We start from the raw sequence: 26,669 nt of genomic DNA, 5'->3' as shown, positions 1-26,669 counted from the left end.
AATCAACTCAGCTCCGCAAGGGTGCAGTACCTGTGCACGTGTCTGGAATCCCATCCTAAAAACTCCATCCTCTACATCAAGAATGGGCAACATCTGCAGCCCTCGAGATGTTGATGGACTCCAGCTCCCATTAGCTACGTCCAGCAAGGCCAACAGTCATGGGGAAAAGGGAGATGCACTTCAACAACAGAACCTACTGCCCTCCAGATGTTGTTGAATGAATGAATTGTTTTCTTAGTGACAGACCAGATGCCCTCCAGATTTTGTTGACTCTTAACTCCCAGCAGCCAATGGGAGCTGTAGTCCAGCACATCTAGAGGGCCCAGATGTTCTCCATGCCTGCTCTGAAGCATCACAGGTTCCCAGGAAGGGGGTTTCGTTTCAAAACAAAATACAAACATTTAGGATAATAACAGACATATTACTCTCAGTCAAGTATCAGTTAAGAATGAAAATTGAGATAGAATGCCACAAACAAAAGTAATAAATGCTTAAATTTTTTAAAAGACATGAATAGATTGATAAACAAGTATCTAAGCAAGCAGTATGCCACAGCTTCCTAGACCACACCAGAGCAGTTTTGGATTCTGCTACATATAACCAATTTGTGATCCCAACAAGGAGTGAAAAGGCTCTTAGAAACTATATCGCGGGTCATTCATCCAAAGCTTTCACAGTTTATTTTAGCTTTCATGAACCTGTGACATGCTGCCACTATTATTCCGGCAGGTTCCAGGGCGGGCTACAACAGTTTAAAATTTAACATGAAAAACAGCTAAAGCAAACTGCACTTCCAAATTACTTAAATGAGAACAGGCCTGGAATTAGGAGCACAGAAATCTACCGTACATCGAGGCAGACCCTTGGCTCCATCAAGCTCAATGTCTTCCACGCTGACTGGAAGAATCTCTGCAGGGTTTGAGGGAGAGAAGAGCCACTCCCAGCCCTCCCTGGAGATGCCCTTCGGACATGGGACCTTCAGCACGCAAAAAAGAGGATCTGCCACTGAGCTACAGGCCTCCCCTTCAAAGGTGAGAGGAGCGAAGAGGGAGCAGGAAAGTGTGTATGGCACATGTCAGGGTTCTGGTCAGCCCCAGAAGAGGCGGCTCTCCCTCTCTACCGTGGCAACGGGAAGCAACAAAGTCAGAGCTATTTTTAAATGGTATTTGTCATATGGAAGACCCGGAGCAGGGAGGCGGGAGTGGACGTGAGAGGTCGTGGAATGCACGGGAAGGAGAAGCACAGTGCACCACCTCTCCCCTCCCTCCTTCTCACCTTCAGGGAGTTGTGGAAGACCGAGTCACGCTGCAGCAGCCACGTGGAGCGTTTGAGGGAGCAGGCCGTGGCAGGAAAATTGAGCCGCTCAGGAGAGCTGCCAATGATCCCCAGAGAGAGCGAAGACGTCCACCGCTGATTCAGAGAATCTATCTGGAACTGAAAACGGGCAGCCAAGAATTTGAGCTTTGAGTTTGGGCCATCGGGGGGGGGGGGGGAGGTGGTGGTGGGGAACAGCAGATGCAACCCCTCTGTGCATGTGGCACAGTCTGTCTTAAAGCTGATTTAACACATTTTTGCCAACCTGGCACCATTCCAGATGTTTTGGATGACAATCCCACCAGCCCCAGCCCCGCTGATGTAGTTGTAGTCCGAAACATCAGGAGTGGTGCTGGGTTGGCAAAAGCTATGCTGCAATGCCTCTTCCTTCCTCCTCCCTCCCCGTCATGTGTGTAATTTGCATGACCAGTATCAGTGAAATCATGCCTGAGGGAAGAAAAACTACCGGACATTATATGCTGATGATGTTATTTTCTTTCTAGCCAGGGAACTGTTACTGGCCAATTAATTAAGTATTAAAATCAATCTCCTGAAGGGTCTGCGCCCAGAGCCCAGTGAACGGTGCAAGGGCACCTGATGCTAAGTCGCTCCAGACCCAGATGTGAGCCTAGATGGGCCTCAAAGGGACCACAGAGAGCCGGAGACTAATACAGGAGGTTAAATATTTAACAGAGAGAAAGAGACATAGGCAGACAGATACACAGACAGACAATGCATAACAGCATTAGCTGTGCTCGTTAGGCTGCATCCCTTCCAGAAAAGGGGCAGGGGACTAGACACTGCACCCACCCCACATCCAAACAGGAAGTAGTGGGATCCACGCTCTGTTCTTGAATTCCTCTCTTGGAAAAGCACCACCTAAAGCCTTTCCCAACCTTTGGGTCACATGACAAGGCTTACCCCATCCTCCCCAGAAACAAAGAAAACGGAAGGGGAAACATCTCTGGCAACTCTGCACAAACCTCTTTCCCCCAGCTGAATGTTGGACGATTTAAAGACAGACACACGCTATGGAATTCACTCCCACAAGAAGCAATCGTGGCCACCAACTTGGGTGGCTTTAAAAAAGGTCAGGACTAATTCCTGGAGGATAAGGCTAGTAATGGCTACCAGCCACAACGGCTTATGTTCTGGCTCCACTGTCAGAGGTGGCATGCTGTTATTTATTTATTATTTGATTTATATTCCGCCCTTCCTCCTGACAGGAGCCCAGGGCGGCAAACAAAAGCACCAAAAACTTTAAAACATCATGAAAACAAAACATCTTTAAAAACATTTCTTAAAAAAAGCTTTCAAAACATCATCTAAGATTAAAAATATTTTTTTAAAAAAGTTTTAAGAACATATTAAAAGGTCTCTACGTAAAAGGCTTGTTGAAAGAGGGAGGTTTTCAATAGGCACCAAAAAGATAATAGAGATGGCGCCTGTCTAATATTTCAGGGGAGGGAGTTCCACAGGGTAGGTGCCACCACACTAAATGCTGTTGGATACCCGTTGCTGGGAATCACAATTGGGGAGAACGCTGCTGTTGCGCTTGGGTCTGGCTTGCCGGATGTCCATTGGGGCATCCGGCCAGCCAGTGTGAGAACAGGATGTGCTGGACTAGGTGGGCCCCTGTTGGTCTGATTGAGCCAAAGTGCTCTTCTGATGTCCAGCCTGAAAGCAGTGGGACCAATGCCAATGCACCTTCCCCTCCCACTGGATCCTAAAAGGAGGAAGGAGTGGGATCTGGGCCTGCAATTTTTATTCTCCTCTTGATTCTTTTCTTTATATCATGATCCTCCTTTGCAGGCAACAAACAATGCAAAGTGGATGCTGGCCCAAACAGGCAGCAGCAGGATTTGGCCCCATAGCTCCCCCCCCTATCCCATCCACCTGGAAGAGCTGCTGTTGAGGCAGAGGCTGGGCCACGACCACAATGCCCTGGTTGTAGCTGGAGACGCGAGCGGCCGTCAGGTTGCCATTGGAGAGAAGGATGTTCTTGCCGTGGTTCTCAAGGAACTCCATGGAAGATGTCACCGCCGGCACTTCGTTCTCACACTGAGAGAGAGAGATCCAAAAATCAAGATCCAAAATCCAAAAATGGCTGGCTGGAGACCCATTAGTTTTGTGTAGCTGAGCGGTAGAGCATGGAGAATGCCCCAGGTTCAATCTCCAGGTACAACTGGAGAAGACTGTCTGAAGCCGTGGGCAGCTGCTGCCAGTCAGTGTAGACAATACTGAGCTGGATGGACTCGACCTGCTGTCCCTTTCTTTTCCCTGGCCCTGACAATCTGCCTGAGCTCCTTTGCATCAGATGGTCCCCAGCTTGCTTTCAACCCTATTCTCACAGCAGATGACCCCAGCCTGGTGGACCCTCCAGTTGTTTTGGACTACAACTCCCATCAGCCCCAGCCAGCATAGGTGTCTGATGCTGGGGCTGATGGGAGTTGTAGTCCACATCAGCTGGAGGGCACCCCAGGCTGGGGGCGGCTGATTTAAGGACAACCAACTCTTTCAAGTGAAAGCTTAATGCTGCCTCTCGGGCCAGCGCCTTCCAAGTCAGCTGAAGAAATAGAACAATGTATGAAAACGGAAATTCGTACGGACAACTATATCCACAACAAATAATGAAAGGCAGCCAACGAAGAACGCAGCAAGTAACAGCGAAAGGAGCAGCAAAATAATCTATTTGGGAGAAAAGCCATTTCTTCACCTTCAGTGGGAAAAGACTGCTACGTTCCCAATTGCGTAGGGCTGCCTTTGCCAACCTGATGGAGTACAGCTCCCATCAGTCCCCAGCCAGCTGGCGATAGCTGATGGGAGTTACGGACTCCAGGACATGTGAAGGTCATCAGGTTGGCGAAGGCTGAGGCATAAGGATATTATTAATTATTATTATTAATTTATTTTATTTATTAGATTTATATCCAGCCCTTCCTCCAGTAGGAGCCCAGGGCGGCAAACTAAAGCATTAAAAACACTCTAAAACATCATAAAAACAGACTTTTAAAATACAGTACCTTGCAAAAGTACTCAGACCCCTGACCAATACTCTCACATTACTGAATTACAAAAGGTACATCGTAATTATGTTCTGTGTGATATTTTATTTTGAAACACTGAAACGCAAAATCAATTATTGTAAGGTGACATTGGTTTTATTTTGGGAAATGTTTGTAAGAAACATAAAAAACTGAAGCGTGTTGCTTGCATAAGTATTCAACCCCCACCCGTTAATATTTGGTAGAGCCACCTTTCGCTGCAATAACAGCTTTAAGCCTTTTGGGGGAGGTATGTACCAGCTTTGCAGACAGTGTCAAAGGGAGTCTGGCCCATTCTTCTTGGCAGATTTGCTCCAGGTCATTCAGGTTGGTTGGATGTCACTTGTGGAGCGCAATTTTCAAATAGCGCCACAGATTCTCAATGGGATTGAGATCAGGACTTTGAGTGGGCGGGCCACCGTAGGAGATTCACCTTTTTGTTCTTGAACCACTCAAATGTTGATTTGGCCTTGTGCTTGGGATCATTGTCCTGCTGATAATGGAGAATTTTTATATATCCACACATATAAACATAAATATTAGAAGGTATATGTTTATGAAATATAAGAAAATCACAGGGGACTAAGCAAAAGGCCCACAGGCCTCTGAGACCCCTAAAAATCCAGTCTCACAGAGAGGCAACTGAAGTTCAGCTTGAATTTCTCAACTCATGAAATGAAGCAAACAGGCCTGTGTGTATGATTAACTTTTGATTAATGAGTATATTGTTTGTGAGCAAACACGCATGTAGTGAGCATGTAATGAGTGCTGGTTAGATCTTCCAATGGTAAGGATGGAAGGTTTTAGTTAATATTATGGGGAATTCATATATTCCTATTCTCATATGTCTCTTATATAGATATAGATATATAAGTTAAGAAATATATTCTAAGAGCTGTAGGAACCAAGGAAAATCATAAAGGAGCAACAGGTATGTTTGCCTTGAACTTTTAACAACCAGCCGACATTGAAAATTATATTTTAAAACATGATTGATCCTCTAAAGACTCAAAGGTGAACTACGGGGGAATTTGTCTGACCCGATTGGTGGGCTGTTTTAATCTGGTAATACTGAATGGTCTTACTCTGGTTGACAACCGTGCGGAATTTACTTATGTCTCAGGCCGAGGAAGCAGTGTTGTTGACTATGTCTTAATCCCCCAACCCTTGCTTAACTCGATTACCAACTTTACTGTGGGTGATAGACTAGATAGTGACCATCCCCTCTAAATTTTACTGTCTTGCTCCCAGAGAAAGGCCATCTGGAAGCCAAATGCAATTATGAGGATAAGACACCCTCCCTCAAACATAAGAGAATTAATTGGTCATTAGGAGCTCTGAATAAGACTGCCTCCTTTTTCGACTCTCCCCAGGGTTTGGATTTTAAAAATCGAATAGCAGATGCCACAGAACCTCCACCTTAAACGACTATTTAGACGGGCTTTTAATTAATAACGTTTATCTGTTTTTAATCTATTTTGGATTTAATGTACTTTTAACTGTTTAATTGTATTCTTGTTTGATTTTAATTGTTTTGGTTTTTAGCCTAGCTATGTTTTAATTGTAAGCCGCCCTGAGTCTTTGGAGAAAGGGCGGGGTATAAATATCTTAAATAAATAATAATAATAATAATAATAATAATATTCTCTACTGATCTCCACCCTGAATATAATATTAAAACCAAAATCTCTCCACCCTAGACCGCAAACTAAACAAGGTCTCCCTTGGTGGTTTGGCAAAGCCTCCCTTGAAGCCAAGAGAAATCTGAGAAGGGTATACCACTGATACAGGAAGGAAAATTCTAACTCGCTGCCACTAGAATACTGCATCATTAAAAGACAATATAAACATCTCATAGTCACTAAAAAGAAACAGGCAACCCAAGATGGGTGGAAGGCCCTGATAAACGCCTCTAAAATCAATAACTCTAAAATCTTTTGGTCCCTCGTAACAGATGCCCTAACGTCCTCTAATCTAACTCCCTGTAACATTCCCTTTAACATCTGGGAGCAACATTTTTCAGTGTTGTTCGAGGATTCAAGAAATCATTTCTCGAACTGCCCACTTATTGTAGACCCTATTGCCTCCCCACCTTGGCCGCCCGTTACGCAGAGCGAGATAAAATCTCTGATCAGTGGCCTGAAGCCCGGTAAGGCTCCGGGCCCTGATGCCATACCTCCTGAATTGCTGAAGACCCACCAAGCCTGGTGGGCCCCTTTATTGGCCAGCCTATTTACCCAGATTAACAACTCTGGTTATCTTCCCGCGGCCTGGCTAGAGGCCATTGTGATTCCTATCTTCAAGAAAGGGGCCAGAGATGACCCCTCAAACTACGGAGCCATCAGTCTATTATTGGTAGTGGGTAAGCTGTATGCCAGCTACCTAAATACAAGACTGATCTCCTGGCTAGAGGAGAATATCCTGGGTTGGGAACAGGCAGGTTTTAGAAAAGGTAGATCCACCCTCGATCATTGTATACTATTAAACCACCTGGCAGAAAAATATACGAGCCCCTTGGGAAATGGCCTGTCTGTCGCATTCATCAACCTTAAATCCGCCTTCGACTCTATTCCCAGAGACAAATTATGGGCCAAACTTTTCCGAACAAATATGGACAGGAGACTCCTTTACCTCATTTACCGTCTCCATCAATCCACAACCCTCCGAGTACGATGTGGTGTCGATGGAACTTGAACAAATCCTATCTCTGCTACTAAAGGGGTTAGACAGGGCTGCATATCAGCCCCTTTACTTTTTAACCTTTTCTTGAATGACCTGAGCATAAGTTGTCACTCTCCTGACTTTCACCCCAAGGTGGCCGATCAAAATTGTCCTCTGCTGCTATACGCAGACAATGCTGCCCTCTTGTCTTTGACTAAAATAGGACTGAAACGGCTTCTCAGTGCTTTTATGTCTTACTGCGCTGCAAATTCATTAGCTATAAACTTCAGCAAACAAAAATCCTGGTTTTCTCCCGGCGTTTATCTGTGTCTGTTTGGACAATCAATGGTCGGAAGATAAACCAGGTTAGGCAATACAGATATCTGGGGGTTACGTTTCATTCCTCTCTCAACTGGGCAACACATATATGCTCTGCCGTCCAGACGGCTTGGACCACGTCAAAGGCCATCCTTCGCTACTTCTATACTAAGGATGGGCAGTGCATACCTGCTGCCATCCAGGTACTTAAGACTAGGATCTTCTGCCAACTGTTTTATGGTGTTCCACTCTGGGCCCAGTGCTTTAATCCCACAGTCGAATCAATTTTATCAACTTTCTTAAGATCAATCTTTGGTGTGCCTCGATGCGTCCCGGCCACCAGCCTCCGTTTAGAGTCTGGCTTGCCATCACTTGAATGCCTAGCCTGGTCTCTTTTCAGATATTGGACCAAATTAGCTTACGCAAGTCCCTCTTCAGGATACCTATATCTCCTCTGGAAAGACGCCTTTTCCAGCTCATGGTCCAAAACATTTCATGCTAAATTGGCCAGGCTAGGATTTTCATTGGACTTCCTATCCTCATTAGATCCTGAATCAGCTAAACGGATCATCGAGACCCGGATTAAAGTTGTAGATCTCAAACACTCAATGTCAAATGCTGCTAAAACCTGTTCCCCAATCCATTCAGACCTAAGATTTACATTCCCTAACTACGCCACATATCTAGAAAATTTGATTATACCCAAATACCGCCAAGCCTTCTCCAGGGCCAGATTCAACTGCCTTTTTTCTACACTTTTAGAAGGCCGTTACCAGGGTATCCCCCATGAATTTCGCCTATGTCCCTGCAGGCATGCAGACGTTGAATCGCTGTCCCGCGTCTTTTTCGTCTGCATCTTTTATAACGCTGAACGTGCTAGGTACCTAAGCCCCATTACAAAAAAATTCCCTGGCCGGTCCGCAGACTGCCTACTGAAATATCTCCTGGCCGGTACAGATAAGCTAACCACCTTATCTGTTGCTAAGTTCATTTTTGCTGCCCAAACTATACGCAAGAAGATCCTTCTTTAGACATCCATGCTCTATTTTATCGCTGTACTATTATGAGCTTTGTTACCTATTTTATAGTATATGCTTTTTTAACTTTCTTACTAAATCAATTGTATATCGGGTCCACGACCGCACAATAAAATTTGATTTGATTTGAACAACCCTGACTTAAGCAGTGACAAGCAGGGCTGTGGAGTTGGTATGTCAAACCTTCGACTCCGACTCCTCTATTTTTCTACTGTCCGACTCCGACTCCTTCATAAATGGCAAATGTATATTAATGTATTAATAGTAATAAATTAACATTAATATTAAAATATTAATTTTATTTTGAAGTCAGAGTCAGTACATTTCTCCCGACTCCGACTCCACCCAAAACTGCTTCCGACTCCGACTCCACCCAAAACTGCTTCCGACTCCGACTCCACCCAAAACTGCTTCCGACTCCGACTCCACAGCCCTGGTGACAAGTCCACGTACGATTAACAAATGGATTGGGTAGGCCTGGCCGATCTGGAACAATGGAATATGCTATGTGCTAGATATGCACGGCAGACCAATCAGAATAGTACAACGTTAAGGGTGATAGTAACTGGTCTCAACTGGCCTAAAAGCCATCCGGAAGGTGGGACAGCAGAATAGCAGTTACATCGGTCAAGGAGACGGGAATATTGGAAATATTAGCCAAGGGGACAGATTGGCATTAGCTAAGACAGTAGAACAATGGAATAGGAGATGTTTGCCAAATATGCATATACATGTGCTCGTTTTAATAATGTTATCTGATTGGTTTAGAAATACTGCAGAAAGGCGTAACCTTTATGTAATGTTTAGAGGAGATGGTATGATTGGTGTAAGGATGTCACATGCTGCACTTAGTACTGTATAAAAGAGCCATGCAGTCGGTGCCTCATCGCAGTCCTCACCAGACTCTTTGGGAGGCTGACCCTGCGTATGCTTGTAAAGAATAAAGGCCAACCTTTTTGCTTCAAGCCTGCGTCTTCAAAATTTCTTCAAGGACCCCCGATCCAAGATCCCACATCACTGAAAAGTGAATTTCCTTCCAAGCTTCAGTTTTTAAGTGGACTGAAGCAGGTTCTCTTGCAGGATTTCCCTGTATTTTGCTGCACCCATTCGTCCTTTGATTTTAACAAGATGCTCAATCCCTGCTGATGAGAAGCATCCTCACAGTATGATGCCGCCGCCACCACCACAGTTCACTGTAGGAATGGTGTGTCTTGAGGCATGGGCAGCGTTAGGTCTGCGCCACACTTGCACTTTGAGTTTTGCCAAAAAGCTCTATCTTGGTCTCATCTTACCACAAAACCTTTTCCCACATCACAGCTGGGGCACTCTCGTGCTTTCTGGCAAACTCCAGACGTGCTTTTGGATGGTACTTTTTGAGTAACGTCTTCTTTCTTGCCACCCTCCCATACAGGCCAGTGTTATGCAGTGCTCTTCATAGGGTTGATTGGTGTGCCATTACTCCACTCCCAGCTACTGAACTCTGTAGCTGCTTCAGAGTGATTGTTAGCCTCTCTGTGGCTTCTCTCACAAGTCTCCTTCTTGTTCGAGTGCTGAGTTTTGAGGAACGGCCTTTTCTTGGCAGTGCCTGGGTGGTGTGACACGGCTCCCACTTCCTGATTATTGATCCAACTGTGCTCACTGAGATATCCAAACACTTGGATATTATTTTGTTCCCTTTTCTTAATCTGTGCATTTGTATTACAGTATCTCTCACTTCTGCAGAATGCTCTTTGGTCTTCATTTTCCTTCAGATCCACAGCCTGGCCAATGATCCTTCAACAGTGGAGGTTTTATCCTGACAATGTGACAGCAACTTTAATGGTTCACAGATAGAGGCCAACAGTAAGGTAATTGTGTCCTCGATAGGGCAATTTCTTTCATCTGTGTAAACTGGTAACTTCCACAGCACAGGGGTTGAATACTTATGCAAGTAACACATTTCAGTTTTTTATGTTTCTTACAAACATTTCCTAACATAAAACCAATGTCACCTTACAATAACTGGTTTTAAGTTTCAGTGTTTCAGAATAAAATATCAAACAGAACGAAATTACAATGTACCATTTGTAATTCAGTAATACGAGAGCATTGGTCAGGGGTCTGATTACTTTTGCAGGGCCCTGTATATTACAACAAAACATCTTTAAAAACATCTTGATCAAAATAAAGTTTTCAAAAACATATTTAAAAACTTTAAAAAAATATGAAAAAGCAATTCCAACACAGATGCAGACTGGAATATTTATTATTATTATTATTATCAACAACAACAATATCCCGCCTTTTCCCCAGAACTGGGATTCATGGCTGCTTACAAAAATTAAAAGTTAAAAACACATAAATAAAACATAGAGGTTAATTAAAATGTAATTAAACTAACTATAAAATCAAAACCATAGAAATGAAAAACACAAAATATAGTTAAGTAAAAACAGCGCTCTGTTTAATAACCCTTGCAGTCAGTTCCCAAAAGCTTGACGGAACAGAAAAGTCTTCACCCACTGACAGAAGGACAGCAGGGAGGGAGCCATCTAACCTCCCTAGGAAGGGAGTTCCGGAGCCTGGGGGCAGCCACCGACAAGACCCTCTCCTGTGTTCCCACCAGACGCGCCTGTGAGGGTGCCGGTACTGACAGAAGGGCCAGCCCTGATGATCTTAGGGTTTGGACAGACTCGTATGGGAAGATAAGATCCCCCTTAAGCAGGGGAGGAGAGAGACGAGGACCCTCAGTGCCCTCCCCCGCCAGAGGCTGGGGATTCATTTATTTCAAGCACTCACCGGTGTGGTTTCTTCTTCCTCTTCCTCTTCGCTGTAGGGCTCCGAGGTGACCGAGGGGGGTTTGGTGCCGTCTGCCTCTTCCAGCACGGTGGAGCTGACGATGGAAACGGACGTGACCCGCCCGTAGAGATCCAGCACTACGAAGACATTCTGCAGGGATGGAGTTGGGAAGTGGCGTGCGTGGTGGAGAAGGAATCCTGCTCTCTTCGAAGAAGAACTCTGCCAGGGCTCTCTCTCTGCCCGCCCCATGCCCTCCCTGCCATGGAAGAACACCTCTCTCTGCCTCTCGTCACTGAACCCCTTCCTTGCATCCTATGAAAACGTAAGAGGCCCAATGGACCTTGCCCAACACACTGCCTCCCACAGGTTCGGTCCCTGATGGCATCTCCAGATACGGCTGGAAAGACGCCCTGTACAAAACCATGGAGAGCTGCTACCAGTCAGTGCAGGCAATACTAAGCCAGACAGACAATCTGACTCGGTAAAAGGCTGCTTCCTACATTCCTCATAGCTGAAAGCATCCTAATACATGGGACTAAAATACCCATATCAATCCTGAGATCTCCGGACAGGGCTGGGAGATGCCCCTGCCCTGAAAACCCGGACAGTGGCTGCCAATCAGCGCAGACAGAACTGAGCTAGAGGACCTCTTTACCTTGGCCACGCCTGTAGCTGCCGGCCCCATGTCCTCCCCGTCGATCAAGACGTGCATGGTGTCGTCGGTGCAACGCTTCACACCCACGCGGCTCCCCACCTGACGGGACAGCAAGGGGCGGCATCAGACACAGCCTGCAGCAGCAGCCCATTTCCACAGTCAGACCCAAGTTACGTCTGGGGCAATCAATGCTTTGCGGGAAGACACTGAGGTGCAATGGCCCCGGGTATTGGCTAGTTTGTCACCCAAGAGCCTTCCCAGCTTATTTCAAATTAAAACCTGAAGTGCGCTGAATTGGGTTTGCATGCTTTCCCTTTAACCGTCAGCAGGTGGTGCTGTTGCTCTGCTGTAAGGAGCACGCTCATCTGGTTATAGCAGCCTTCGCCCTCCAGATGTTTTGGGTTACAACTCTCACCAGCCCCAGCCAATTGAAGCTAGATATGTCCCACAAGCCCAACCAGAGTTCAAGCACAGTCTTTGGTTTCCTGGTCCAATGATCAGACACCCAGGGGGCCCCTTAACCCACCAGCAGGCCTTTCTCTCTCCACCCCTACCCACAAACCCTTGCACTCACCCCAAGGCGCTCCAGAGAACAGCCATAGTTCTGCTTCTGAAGGATCCCATTGCGCCGCACCTCGGAGCCCGCCACCAGCCAAGTCACCTTGGAACGGAGCTCCAGGATGGATGACGGCAGCCCTGCCACCGTGTAAGGTGCATCCAGGGGCAGCAGCGTGGTCAAGCCCACGTGGACAGACCCCGCCCACTTCTCGTCCAGTTCGTCAATCTTCACCTAGAGGGAGAGTTACTGGTTAGGCCTCATTTTGAGTACTGCGTCCAGTTCTGGTCTCCGCACTTCAGGAAGGATGCAGACAAACTGGAACAGGTTCAGAGGAGGGCAACAAGGATGATCAGGGGACTGGAAACAAAGCCCTGTGAGGAGAGACTGAAAGAACTGGGGATGTTTAGCCTGGAGAAGAGAAGATTGAGGGGAGATACAACAGCACTCTTCAAGTACATGAAGCCACTGATCTCTACAGCAAACCCACTGATGCCCACACCTATGCAAACTGGAAATCCGGCTATCCTAGGCATATAAAGAACATTGTGTATAGCTTAGCTCTGAGAATCAAACTTATTTGCAACACTGAAGATAAATACCAGAGAAGGATCAGTGAACTTAAAGAACACCTTCTTCTGAGAGGATATTCTCCACATATCATCGATTGCAAGATCCACCGAGCCTCCATTCTGTCCAGAGAAAACCTCCTCCATCATACTGAGATGTCAAAGAGCAGAGAGCAACGGATTCCATTTGTGGTAGATTTCCATCCAGCATCTCCTAACTATCACCGAGCAATCAAGGAGAGCTACCCATTGCTGGCAAACTCTGAACATCTTACCAGAGCCATCAGCAGGCCTCCTGTTATAGCATTTCGCCAACCTCCTAATCTGCACAGACTGTTGGTGAGAGCTGTGCTTAAGCCACCTATCACCAATCCAGGATCTCATCCTTGTCACTCCAAACGCTGTATCACTTGTGTGTACCTCAGGGAGACAGCCACTTTTACAAGTACTAGGACAGGCAGGACACGTATCAGTTGTGCATGCTCTGGTAACCTCTAGACTGGATTACTGCAATGCGCTCTATGTGGGGCTACCTTTGAAGACAATTCGGAAACTACAGCTAGCGCAGAACGCAGCTGCTAGACTGCTGACGAGAACTAGACGGTCCACACATATAACACCTGTTCTGGCTCGTTTGCACTGGCTACCTATCCGTTTCCGGGCTAAATTCAAAGTGCTAGTTTTAACTTATAAAGCCTTACATGGCGCGGGACCACAATACCTAGCAGAACGCCTCTTCCGATATGAACCTACCCGTTCACTACGTTCAACATCTAAGGCCCTCCTCCGAGTTCCGAATCACAGAGGAGGGTCGCAAGAAGATCTAGGGCCTTTTCAGTGGCTGCCCCCGAATTATGGAACAGTCTCCCCGATGAGGTCCGCCTGGCGCCTACACTTCTATCTTTTCGGCGCCAGGTGAAAACCTTTTTATTCTCCCAGGCATTTTAATCTATCTTTTAAGCTTTTAACGTATATTAGGTTGTTTATTGTTTAATATTTATGTTCTACTGTTTTTGTGATTTTCTTGTATTTTATCCTATGTTGTGCACCGCCCTGAGAGCCTTCGGGCTGTGGGCGGTATATAAATCGAACAAAATAAATAAATAAATAAATATTACATCAAACAGAACATCACCTGCAGGTCCTGCAATATAGTTTACATCATCAAGTGCAAAAGACCAGGATGTCGTATCCAATACGTAGGAAGGACCACAACTGACCTACGCACGCGCTTCAGGAACCACAAGTCAGCAATTTTGACAAAAAAAGTGGAGCAACCAGTTGCAAAGCCTTTTAACATCGAGGGTCACAGCTTGTTGGACTTTTCCATGACAGCGATAGAGATGCCAGCAGATCCAGCAGCATTGACCAAAAGGGAGAACTTTTGGATTTACTCTCTGGACACATTGGCCCCACATGGCCTGAACCTGGAGGACAGTACCAGCATCACTTAGCTTCTGCGAATGAAGCCCCTCTGAGCATTCCATCCTCAAAGCTCTATAACTGCCACCTTGGTAACAGCATTTGTACGTTAGCAGCTGATGAAGGCGGAAGCTGAAACGTTTTGTTAATACAATAAAAACCTCTGTTTGGTTAATCACAATTACGTTTATATATACACATACATATATATAAAAAACATAAATCAGTGTATAAAAGCATATAAAAACAGGAATTCAAACAAATAAAAAGCAGGACCAATCTTATGGGTCAGGGAAAGCTCAGGCAAAAAAGAATTGTGTTTATAAGATATCTGAAGCAACTGGTGGCTGCTTCTTCGCTTATAGCAGACGGAAGGGCATTGCATAACGCTGGGCCAATACATGTGACCATTCTTGGCATGACAAGGGAAGACGTTTGAGCAACCATGACAGAATAAGAAATCTCCTCCGGCCCCTGCAAATCCCAGAGAGCCTGGAAGACGCCTGCTCCGGCACAGGTGCAGCCGAAATCATGCAACTCCCCCATCAAATTCAGACCCGGCCTAGTTTATTATTCCTTTATTTATTTGTTTGATTTATATCCCGCCCTTCCTCCCAGCAGCAGCCCAGTGCCAAAGCTTACTTTCTAAAAAGGGCAGGGAGGGGGGACTTCTTCAGAGCAAGGAAAGAGGAATGACAACGAGTGGCGGGAGGGAGGAGGAAAACTGTCTGTGTCCAATTCCACAGCTGCTGAGCTGCCAGGGATCAAGTCGCCGGTTCTCAGTCTTGTTGGTGCCCCCCTATTGCAGGACTGTTCCTGCCCCTCGCAGAGACGCAGTCACAAACACAAAGTGTGCAATTCCAGCTTGTGCCACCCAGGAAAACAACAGAGGGACTCCCCAAATGTGCCACCCAACAGGCATCTTTCGCCACCTTCAACGCTAAAGGCTCTTACACAGGATCACGGAGCCGGAAAGGGCCTTGCAGGCCGCCTAATCCGACCCGCTGCTCAATTCAGGAAAGCCTGAGCTGTGTAGCCCCTGCTGGAACACCCCCGATGATGGCGGCCCCATCCTCGCCCCTCCAGGTCATTGGTTGAATTGCTCTTCCTGTCAAGATTCTGAACAGGGACCGAGGAAACTGCCTCCTCCTGAGACAGACCATTGGCCCATCTAGCTCAGTAGTGTCCACACTGACTGGTAGCTCCTCTCCGAGGTCTCAGGCAGAGGGCATTCCCAGCCCCAACTGGAGGTGATGCTGGGGAGTGAATCTGCGACCTTCTGCAGACACAGCAGACACTCCAACAGTGAATTATGGTCCTTTCCCATTTTGCACGGCATTCACCTGAAATATGCCCTCCCGTGACACAAGCCTATTAGATCTATTCCCACGCTCCGAGGCAGCAGAGACCATGGCTCAGCTCCCCTGAAGTACCTGAAGGACGGTTGCACAGAGGAGCGCAATCCTGCCTGGCCTCGGCCTTCTCTTCCCCAGGCTAAGGACATCCACTTCTTTCAGCCATTCCTCGTGAGATTTATTTCCCGTACCATAGAATCATAGAATCACAGAATAGTGGAAGGGGCCTATAAGGCCATCAAGTCCAACCCCCTGCTCAATGCAGGGATCCAAATCAAAGCATTCCCGACAGATGGCTGTCTAGCTGCCTCTTGAATGCCTCCAGTGTCAGAGAGCCCACCACCTCTCTAGGTAATTGGTTCCATTGTCGTATGGCTCTAACAGTTAGGAAGTTTTTCCTGATGTCCAGTCAAAATCTGGCTCCCTGCAACTGGAGCCCATTATTCCATGTCCTGCACTCTGGGATGATTGAGAAGAGATTCCGGCCCTCCTCTGTGTGGCAACCTTTCATGTGCTTGAACAGTGCTATCCTATCTCCCCTCAGTCTTCTCTTCTCCAGGCTAAACATGCCCAGTTCTTTCAGTCTCTCCTCACCCGTGGCCATCTCCACTGCCCATCTCCAGCCAGCCTGCTGCCTTCAGTGGCTGCGTACCTCGTCCAACTCCCCACTCAGCTCTTTCTCCCCACCCCACCTCTTCACACGCACGGCCCTCACCTCAAAGACCTCGTCCGTCTTCAGCTCCTTCATGCTGAAGACGATGCCGTGGCAGTAGCCAGCCACCCGCATGGCCCGGCAGCCATCGTCCTGGAAGGCCACGTTCTTACCGCAGCTGCTGTGGAAACGGTGGGCCACGCCAGGGACTGGAAGGGGGGGAAAAGGAGAGAAGTGGCAGTCGATGGCCATCTCTACGCTGTGGGAGGTCACCCCAACAATGGCCGCAGCAACAGGGATGGGGAGACACAGAGAGGATGGGAGGATTCCTTGGCCAAACCAAGCCTCTACGTGGGGCTGCCTTTGAAGACGGTTCGGAAACTGCAGCTTGTGCAAAATGCAGCAGCCAGATTGGTAACATGGACCAGACGGTCCGAATATATAAAACCAATTCTGGCCCGCTTGCATTGGCTACCTGTATGTTTCCAAGCTCGATTCAAGGTGCTGGTTTTAACCTATAAAGCCTTACAAGGCTTGGGACCACAACACCTGATGGAACGCCTCTCCCGACATGAACCCACCCGTACACTACGCTCAACATCCAAGGCCGTCCTCCAGGTGCCTACTCTGAGGGAAGCTGGGAGGCTGGCAACAAGGGAGACGGCCTTCTCAGTGGTGGCCCCCAAATTATGGAGTGATCTCCCTGACGAGGTGCGCCTGGTGCCAACATTGTTATCTTTTCAGCATCAGGTCAAGACTTTCCTCTTCTCCCAGGCATTTTTTAACAGAATTTGAATAGCATGTGTTTTTAACTTGCCTATTGGTTTTTATGGGTTTTAATTTGGTATGGTTTTAAATTTGTATACTTCTTTTTAATGTTTTTAATTGCTGTAAACCACCCAGAGAGCTTTGACTATGACGTGGCATATAAATAATAATCACAATCATCATCATCATCATAAACCAGAGTTGGCTGGACAGGGTGGCAGGGAGACAGGAAACTGCCTTACACGGAGTCAAATGATGGGTCAATCTAGCTCAGTATTGTCTACTCTGACTGGCAGTGGCTCTCCAGGGTGTCAGACAAGGGCCCTCTTGCAGCCCTACCTGGAGTCGCTTTAGGGAACTGACCCTGGGGTCGCTCTGCCGCTGGGCTTTGGTTCTCACCTGGCGAGTGGATGGGGAAGGACTTCTCAGTGATGTTGCTGGTGGACAGGCTGTTGTCCATGGGCCCCGTGGCGCTGGTGATGGAGACCTGGACGCACTGGCCGTAGAGATCCACCACGGCGTAGACCTCTGTGCCAGAGAAGTGAGAGAAAAGGTAGCTTGGTGCAAAAGAAGCCAGCGACATCCCCCTTTCAAATGAGTGCAGCATCCCACTTCATAAACATGCATTATCGATTGATTGATTGATTGATTGTACTTATATACCGCCCCATAGCTGAAGCTCTCTGGGCGGTTTACAGTAAAGCCATCATAAGAGCCATCTCAGCCTCAACTCACCCTTCCCCGACTTGCAAGTCTGATTTCATCGAAAAGCGTCCCTTGAGAAAGGCTAATGGGACACCGACACTAAGCTGGCTCAACCTCCGCATGCCATGTCTGCGCAGTCGCTAGCCCAATAAGTTGTGGAGGCTCGCAAGCAAGGCATGATGGGAGTTAGGCACCCCTGCTTGGTAGTTCCTAGAATCTGGGGGTCACAGGTGTCTGCCTTGGAATATTCCAGCCTTCTCAATCTGGTGTCTCCTCCAGGGCTTCTTGACTACAATTCCTGTTGGCTCCCGTCTTACTAGCTGGGGCTGATGGGAGTTGTAGTCCAAACCCTCTGCAGGGCACCAGGTTGGCGGAGGCTGGAATGTGAGGCTGGGTTTCCAGATCTCTTGGCTGGTCCCTGCCGCTAGCTAGACCCTCCTCACAATGTCTTCCTCTGGTCCTTTGAAAACTCAGTCATCTCTGCACCTGCTGGCTGGGATGCCTTTGAGTTGATGGCATGTTGTACAATGAGGCCTCTCTTCTGGGGAGGGGGGGGCTGCCTCCAGCCAGTTTCAACGGTTCGATCTCTACCCAGCTTTTGAGAGGGAAGCTTTTCGTGTGATGCTACTCATTCCTCTGTAAGGCTCCGCTCTTTCTTCCCCTCGCCTGCACTGCCACTCCACACAACCTAAGCAGTCCTTCCTGAAGACGACGTTTCCCGGGGATTTTACATTCCCCCTTTCCAGCAAGTCCGCCTTGCAAGACCATTTTATCCCTCTCCCTCTCTGCCAGTCTGAACATCGTGCCAAAGGTATGCTGGGTGCTTCCGATTCACAGGAGAGGTGCCTTTACTTGCAGGTTCTAGAAATCATGGGAAGCTGCTGTATACTGAGTCAGACCATTGGTCCATCTAGCTCACGACTGTCTACACCAACTGGCAGGGAGCATTTCCCAGGTATACCTAGAGATGCCATTGCTGCGACGTTCTGCACGCAAAGCAAACGCTCTACCACCAAGCTATGACCCTTCCCCATAACAAAGGAAGCTGCCTAATTCAGAGTCAGGCCATTGCTCCATCCAGCTTAGTGTTGTCTACACTGACAGGCAGCAGCTCTGCAGAGTTTCAGTGCCACTGAGCCACAGCAAGCCCTTCCCTCCCTCTTCACACCCCGTGCTGTTGTTGTTACCCTTCCCTGGTGGCAGCCCCGAGCAGGCCACTCCCTGGTCTACGCCGTTGATGAAGTAGTGCAAGTCGCCCTTGGCCGTGCGCATCATGCCGATGCGCGACCCTGTGGTCAGCGAGTCCAGGTCGCAGCCATAGTTGTTTCGCATGGTGTTACCGTCCTGCATGATGGCTGTTCCACTAGAGAGGGGGGGGGAGAGAGAGAGAGAGAGATGGTGACTCTAGGAGCAGACCCTCCCCTATAGCAGGCACCCACTCCCTCCACCCATTGCAAGTTGGCAGTGCCAACATCTACCACCCACACTGGCCACCCTGTGGGGAGCCCTGCAGAATCAGGTCAATTAATGTTAGCAAACCGCCACTCAGACTGTTGGGCCACACTGCAGCCTTGGGGCGCATGCAGTCGGATAAGATGGTAAGAAGAGGCTAAAAGGATGAAACTGAGGTTATCATACTTTGGACACATAATGAGAAGACACGATTCACTAGAAAAGACAATAATGCTGGGAAAAACAGGAGTAGAAAAAGAGGAAGGCCAAACAAGAGATGGATTGACTCCATAAAGGAAGCCACAGACCTGAACTTACAAGATCAGAGCAGGGTGGTTCATGACAGATGCTGTTGGAGGTCACTGATTCATAGGGTCACCATAAGTCGTACTCGACTTGAAGGCACGTAACAACAACAGCAGCAGCACCAGCAGCAGCTGGATGAGGCCAAAGGAGCCCCTCCCATCTAGTCCAGGATCCCTGTTTCTCACCAGGGGACCCCACTGGAATCCCAAAAGCAGGACATGAGCGCAACAGCAACTGCACCCACTTGGGATCCCCAGCAACAGGGATGCAACAGGCACACTGCCGCTAGGAGCCTTCCCCTCCTCCACGGATTTGCCGAATCCTCTTTTAAAGCTGTCCAAGTTGGTGGCCGTCGTTACTTCTTGTGGGGATGAATTCCAGAGTTCATGGCCTGTCCAGCAGGCTCTTCTTATATTTTAAAGAATGAAATGAAATGGACTGCTTTCAAGTTGATTCCGACTTATGGCGACCCTATGAATAGGGTTTTCACGGTAAGCAGTATTCAGAGGTGGTTTCCCATTGCCTCCCTCTGAGGCGGAGAGGCAGTGACTGGCCCAAGGTCACCCAGGGAGCTTCATGGCTGGGTGGGGATTCGAACCCTGGTCTCCCAGGCCATAGTGCAACATTCTAACCACTAGGCCACACTGGCTCTCATTTTTTTAAACAATAGAACAGATTCAAATGTATAATCCTTCCCCCTCCCTCCAAGCATTCTGCAGCGGTATATTCTGGGAAGGCTCACACCACGTGCTCTTTCTCAACGGGCGAGATCGGTTCTTAGAGTGCCTCTTTCCTGGCCAACCAGCCTCTTGACTCACCTGAGCATCCACGTGTCGTAATCGATATCCGTCATCGTGTTGGGGAACTCCAGATCCTCTGGACGGATGGCAGTGACCCCTGTGGAGGGGGGGGGAGGAGGAAAGAAGAGGCAATAAAACAAGAGCAGGAGGGGGAAGGAAGAGGCCGGCTGCTGCTCCCTCCCGCCCCCTCACCTGCTTCGATGGAGCCAGACCAGCGATCCACCATCTTCTGGATGACTATTTCAAAGAGCTCCCCGTCCCGGAGAGGCCTGCAAAGGAAAAAACAAATATAGGAGCATTAAGAACGCCTTCGCTGGAGCTGGGCCAAAGATCCATCTGGTTCACGGCTCCAGCCAGGCCCCCCTCTGGGAGCCTCACAAACTCAAGACAGATGGAGGAAGCTGCCCCCACCTAAATCTGCTTGCTCCCCCCAGCCATTAATCCAAGAGAGATAATGGGCAGACAGAACACTAAACTGGGTGGGTGGGTGGACCTCAGACCCAGGGGGCAAATGTGGCCCTCCAGGCTCTCTATCTGGTCCTCGGGACTCTTCTCAGGCCAGACCCCTCACCAGTCCTGCTCTGCACTCACCTGAAAGGAAGGAAGGTTGTGGGTGTGGTAACAAATTGTAGAAAGGCAAGAGTCACATAAGTTCAAGAGGCAGCTGAACAGCCATCTGTCGGGAATGCTTTGATTTGGATTCCTGCATTGAGCGGGGGGTTGGACTTGATGGCCTTATAGGCCCCTTCCAACTCTACTATTCTATGATTCTAAGTTGCTCTGCCCGTTCTCATGCCCACATATCTCTTACCACCACAGATATGTGACCCCTGGAAGGTTCTCCAAGAGATAATGTGGCCCTTGAGCTGAAACGGTCCCCTGCCTACGCTAAACCACAGCAGAGCATTATGAGAACAAGATGAGGCGCCTCCCCCTGGCCTCATGTGCTCTCCTTCCTTCCTTTGGCACAGCCAGTTCAGAAGCGTTCACTCCCATTTTGGATCAACCGCACCTTCCCACATTGCCCAAATTGCTATAGTTAGTGAAAATAAGCCACAGTTTACAAATCTGGGTTGTTTTCACTGGACCTACTTAAGGTTAATCACGGTTTAGGGTATGGACAACATAGTAAACTGTGGTTAATCTAAAATGGAAGCTTCCAACCTCTTCTTCATGTCCATGCTGGAAAAGGAGAGGGTAGGCATGGTTTGTTCTCATAACGCTAAATCATGGTTTGGTGTTATGTCCAAATACAGCCACTGTTCCTAAACAAAGAGAAGTTTCATTCTGTGCTAGAATGGCTAACAGTTATTCTCGATACATACAGAAACAGGACAATAATCCCATTTAAACTTGGTTCTCTTAAATTTGATAAATACAAACTGTTTTCCATGCTTCTAAACATCAAACTAGGGCAGTTCTCTGGAAGAAGATGATGTATGACTTTAGGAGTAGTAGGGCAGAGGAGCATCTCCTGGTCCTCAGTCGCTCACTGACCGGTTAGAGATGACGATGGCGTCGTTGAATTCACTCCGGCAGTTTTGGCGCAGCGCAGTACGCCCACTGTTGGTGATGACAGCATTGTTGCCGTGCAAGTGGTGGAAACGCAGGTCACTCCCAGAGGCAACGGAGGATGGGCTGCTGGGAGACAGCTGGTTGTTTCCCTCCGAGATGTCATCGGGAAGTGGAAGGAGGTCTGGGGAGGAGATGGGCCATGTCACAGAAGTTCAAAGTGCCTTCAGATGGCTCCCCCAGCACCACACCATACTTCCTAAGGGCCCACCCAAGATTGGGAGGGGGAAAAACCCACCAAGAGTAATGTGACTTTCACTGCCAGAGCAATGAAGTAAAATAATATTTGCAGAGAGAACCTTTTCCTCACTGCAGGGTAGGATATGCACATCCCATGTACAGGCCTGGTTCGAAGCGGGCTTGACTCCCAACAGCTCTCCTTTCCTTTCAGGAGTTTACTAATGTTATTTGCTAGTTTATAAATGCACTGGCTGCCCATTTACTACTGGGCCAAGTTCAAGGTTCTAGTCTTGGTATACAAAGCCCTATACAGCTCGGGACCAGGATACCTGAAAGACAGTCTTATCCCTTATATACCCCGTCAATCACTGCCCTCTGCAGGTGAGGGCCTCCTGCAGATACCATCTTTTCAGGAGGTCTGTTCCGCACAACATAGGAAACAGACCTTTAGTGTGGCAGCACCTACCCTGTGGAATTCCCTCCCCTTGAATATTAGACAGGCGCCAACTCTGCTATCTTTTCGGCGCCTATTGAAGACTTTCCCCTTTCAACAAGCCTTTTAAGTTGAGACCTATCCCAGTCTGTGTCTGTGTTGGAATTGCTTTTTAATATGTTCTTAAACTTTCTTTTTTAAAATGCTTTTCATCTTAGAAGAAGTTTTCAGGGCTTTTTTTAAGTAACATTTTTGAAGATGTTTTGTCTTAATGTGTTTTAAAGTTTGTATTTATTATGTTTTAACGTTTTTAGTGTTTTTGTTTGCTGCCATGGGCTCCTGCTGGAAGGGCGGGATATAAATCAATAATAATAATTCCACGACTGCCTTGCCAGCATGAGTATGTGTGTTCAGAGGAACAAACACCTCTGATTTGATCACATCATTTCATTTCAAAGTTATACGCAGGTTGGAGAAAACAGAGCTTTTTTGCATTGTCACATCTGGAGATGCTGTCAGGGGGTGTACGTGTGTCTTCCAGCTTCTATGAACACAGGAAGATGCGTTATACTGAAAGAGGCCACTGGCCCATCTAGCTCAATAATGTCTACACTGACCAGCAGCAGCTCTCCAGGGTTTGAGGCAAGGGACGCTGTCAGCTGTACCTGGAGATGCCACGGAAGGGATTGAAGCTGGGACCTCCTGTGTGCGAGCCAGGTACTCTACCATGGAGCTACAGTCCTTCCCCAACTTTTGCACATACGCTGTACAATCTCACTGGTAGTACATGCCCTGGTCACCTCTTGATTAGACTACTGCAATGCACTCTACGTGGGGTTACCCTTGAAAACAGTCCGGAAACTACAACTGGTGCAGAATGCGGCAGCTTGTTTGCTTACAAACAGCTGCCGCCGTGATCACATCACGCCAGTGTTATTTCATCTACATTGGCTTCCAGTTGTTTTCCGGGCCCAATTCAAGGTGTTGGTGTTAACCTTTAAATCCCTATACGGTCTCGGCCTAGTTTACCTGAAGGAGCACCTCCAGTACCACCAATTAAGCCACCCGACTAGATCAGCCACACAGGGCCTTCTCTCAGTCCCACCAACGAAAACAGCTAGGTTGATGGGGACTAGAGAGAGTGCATTCTCAGTGGCGGCCCCCACTCTCTGGAACTCCCTCCCGTTCGATCTCCGCCATGCCCCTTCCCTGGATACATTTCGCCGAGCCTTAAAAACCTGGCTCTTTGGACAGGCCTTCGGGATCCCCAGGGTGGGCTAATTTTTCTATGATTGTTTTAAATTGTTTATTGATTGCCCTACATTGTTCTATAATGCTGCTATTTAAAAGGGTTATGGTTGACTGCATTGTATTTTATTCTGTATTTATGTTGTATTTTATCAATTTCAATGTGTACATCGCCTAGAGTGGCTTCGGCCAGATAGGCGACACAAAAATTAATTTTTACTTTACTTTACTTACTCCCTCCCAATTCTGCGCTAAAAGTACCAAATTCTACATCCTGAATACATCAAACACAATCTGTTGTTTTTTAAGCGCATATGTATGTGTTTTCTGATCATGCAGCGGGAAGAGAAAGAGAGGGAACTGAAGACCCCTGTTCAAATCCCATGTCTGCTGTGCTCTCTCCATCTGCAATATGGGGGAAGGTGAAGTAATATTGATAATAATCTTACAGGGTTGTTGTAAGGCTTGCATCTTGACAATGCACATAAAAACATAAGAAGAGGGTGCTGGCTCAGGCCAAAGCGGGCCCCTCTAGTCCAGCCTGCTGTTCTCACAGTGGCCACCCAGATGCCTCAATAACAAGCCACCAAGCAGGACCTGGAGCACTCTCCCCCCTTGTGGCTTCCAGCAACTGGTAACGCTGTTTGAAAGCACGTCAATGATGAGGGCTAGAAATCTGATTTTAGAAGCAAAAGCGACAAGGCAGCACTCTCAGAATACAACATTCTGCGTTCATGAAAACATGGAATATGCCAAAGCCCTGGTCACTGTTGATGCTGGGTCTGGGGCAAACGAAGATGGGAGCCTTGGAGCTTAGCTTACTAGTAGCCGGGCATTCCATGTTGTGGGCTCCACGCCTGCGGAACTCCCTCCGGAGCTGAAATTAGATAGGCACCCTCCTTGCTGAACTTCATGCACGTGACAAAGACTTTCTCATTTCTCTTATTTTTTTAAAATGTTTAATTCCTGATCTGCATTATTTATTTATTTGTTTGTTTATTTAATTAATTTATTACTTTGTATCCTGCCCTTCCTCCCAGCAGGAGCCCAGGGTGGCAAACAAGGCACTAAAAACACTTTCAAACATAAAAACAAATCTTAAAATACATTAAGACAAAACAGCGTTAAAAACATTTTAAAAACTTTTTTAAAAAGGTTAAAAACATATTAAGCATAAAACATATGATTAGATGTGAGAATGCTTTTTCGTAGTATTCATGTGACTTTTTAGATATATCTTATAATTGTTATATTCTTTTTTGTTTTGCATATGGTTCACTTTATTTTCATTTTATGTACATCGTTTAGAGATGTATTGCTCAATTATGTTATTTAAAACATGGATTATTATTCTGTACTGAATGTAGAATTCAGATTGATTTTAGTTGAAATGTAAACCACTTTCTGATTTTTTGAAATATAAAGTGGTATACAAGTTAAATAAATAAATAGATTCCAGCGGGAATTTTAAGGTAATTTCTGCTTGGGTTTTACCTTTATTGTTGCATTTTCTCTATGGTTTGCTTTTATGTCCAGCGCTTAGAGATACTAATGATGCAGAGGCACATAAATGCAGTCAATAAATACATAAAACCACAAGGCACTGATCCCGTCGGCGTCCCCTGTCCCAACTCACCCGTGTCATCCACAATAGTTGCTTGGGCTGCCTGCCCGTACAGGTCCACCACGGCGTAGATGTTTGGTGGGACGTTCCATGCAGCAGGGCCCTGGGCCACGCCGTTGACGAAGAAGTGCAGCGTCCCGTCCTCCTTGCGCACCACGCCCACCGTGTCACCTGCCTGAGCGGGGAAAGAAATCATCCAGGATGGGTAAACAAGGAAGCAGGGAGTGTTTCTTGCATGTGTGCTCTAATCTGGGACCTGCCCGAGGAACCTCAGCCGAGTGGCTGTTGGCCAATCCTCCTGCCGCTCTAGCGTGGGAGAAGACGGGGCACTTCCTTCCTTGGGAGCTCGATGGGAGGGATCGTTCCTCCTACCTTCGCCAACCTGGTGCCCACTGCTTAGTTTTGGACAGCAGCTTCCATCAGCCCCAGCCAGCACGACTGTGCAGTCCAAAACAGGTGGAGAGCACCAGCCTGGCGAAGGCCACACTAAGCTACCCTGGAACTCATGCATCTGCCCGTTGGCCCCAGCCACCCTCCCAACAGCCCCAGCAAAAAGAAGCGTCTGGAGGCTGCTGATCTAACGAGCTCACGTTCAGAGCCGTCTGCTGCGGCCATCTGCAGTTGGAGAAGAGGGGAGGAGGAAAGGGGCTCGCAGCATCCATTAACCCCGTGCCCAAGCCTGTTATCTGCCTGAACGCTGCAACCCTGGGCATTTCCACACATGCTCCCCAGTTCTGATTTTGCTCAAAGCCTTCAGCAAGCAACTTCTCTCCTCAGATCTCTGCCTCTGTTCCGCCCTCCTGACCCTTCCAAAAAAGCATCTGGAGAAGCATCATGTTCCTCAGGCCCTCCGAGAAGCCCTACAGTTGGTTACCTTCATGAACTTCCTTTCCCCTCACTGCAGGAGTGGGGAAACCTGCAGCCCTCCACACATTCCTAGACTCTTGACTCCCATCACCCCTGGTCACTGGCCATGCTGCCTGGGGGCAAGTCCAGCAGCATCTGGAGGGCTGCATCCCAGCCTTCCTGGGCTTCCTGCTCTAATCCTGTGGGTTTGTTGAATTTTGCCTACAAGGCAACGCCCACACACAACCGACAAGATCTTAAACCTTTGCTGATGACAACCCTAATAATACAAACACAGGAAGGTGTCTCATACAGAGTCAGACCGCTGCTACATTACAGCGGAGACCAGTAGCTCTGCTGTCGATGGGGCAGTG

The 26,669-nt window shown here is 47.7% G+C and overlaps 1 protein-coding gene and 1 long non-coding RNA gene across 2 annotated transcripts in view; one reads left to right on the top strand and one right to left on the bottom strand.

The window, feature by feature from the left end:
• NEURL4 (neuralized E3 ubiquitin protein ligase 4) overlaps positions 1 to 26,669 on the bottom strand; it is a 54,148-nt gene that overhangs the window by 9,337 nt on the left and 18,142 nt on the right. Inside the window, 12 exon segments of the mRNA XM_061591036.1 lie at positions 1,276 to 1,434; positions 3,211 to 3,375; positions 11,153 to 11,302; positions 11,808 to 11,906; positions 12,382 to 12,597; positions 16,425 to 16,570; positions 17,529 to 17,657; positions 19,022 to 19,197; positions 20,411 to 20,489; positions 20,585 to 20,661; positions 21,890 to 22,088; positions 25,462 to 25,624. Coding sequence (XP_061447020.1) covers positions 1,276 to 1,434; positions 3,211 to 3,375; positions 11,153 to 11,302; positions 11,808 to 11,906; positions 12,382 to 12,597; positions 16,425 to 16,570; positions 17,529 to 17,657; positions 19,022 to 19,197; positions 20,411 to 20,489; positions 20,585 to 20,661; positions 21,890 to 22,088; positions 25,462 to 25,624 — 1,758 coding nt within the window.
• LOC133367161 (uncharacterized) lies at positions 5,155 to 10,216 on the top strand. The gene is made up of 3 exons (XR_009758533.1): positions 5,155 to 5,289; positions 8,684 to 8,845; positions 10,126 to 10,216. It is a non-coding gene; the product is annotated as an uncharacterized LOC133367161 (long non-coding RNA).

Source organism: Rhineura floridana, chromosome 11, assembly GCF_030035675.1.
Source record: "Rhineura floridana isolate rRhiFlo1 chromosome 11, rRhiFlo1.hap2, whole genome shotgun sequence".
In the NCBI taxonomy this organism is placed as follows: domain Eukaryota; kingdom Metazoa; phylum Chordata; class Lepidosauria; order Squamata; family Rhineuridae; genus Rhineura; species Rhineura floridana.
This window is presented reverse-complemented; position numbering and strand designations above follow the sequence as displayed.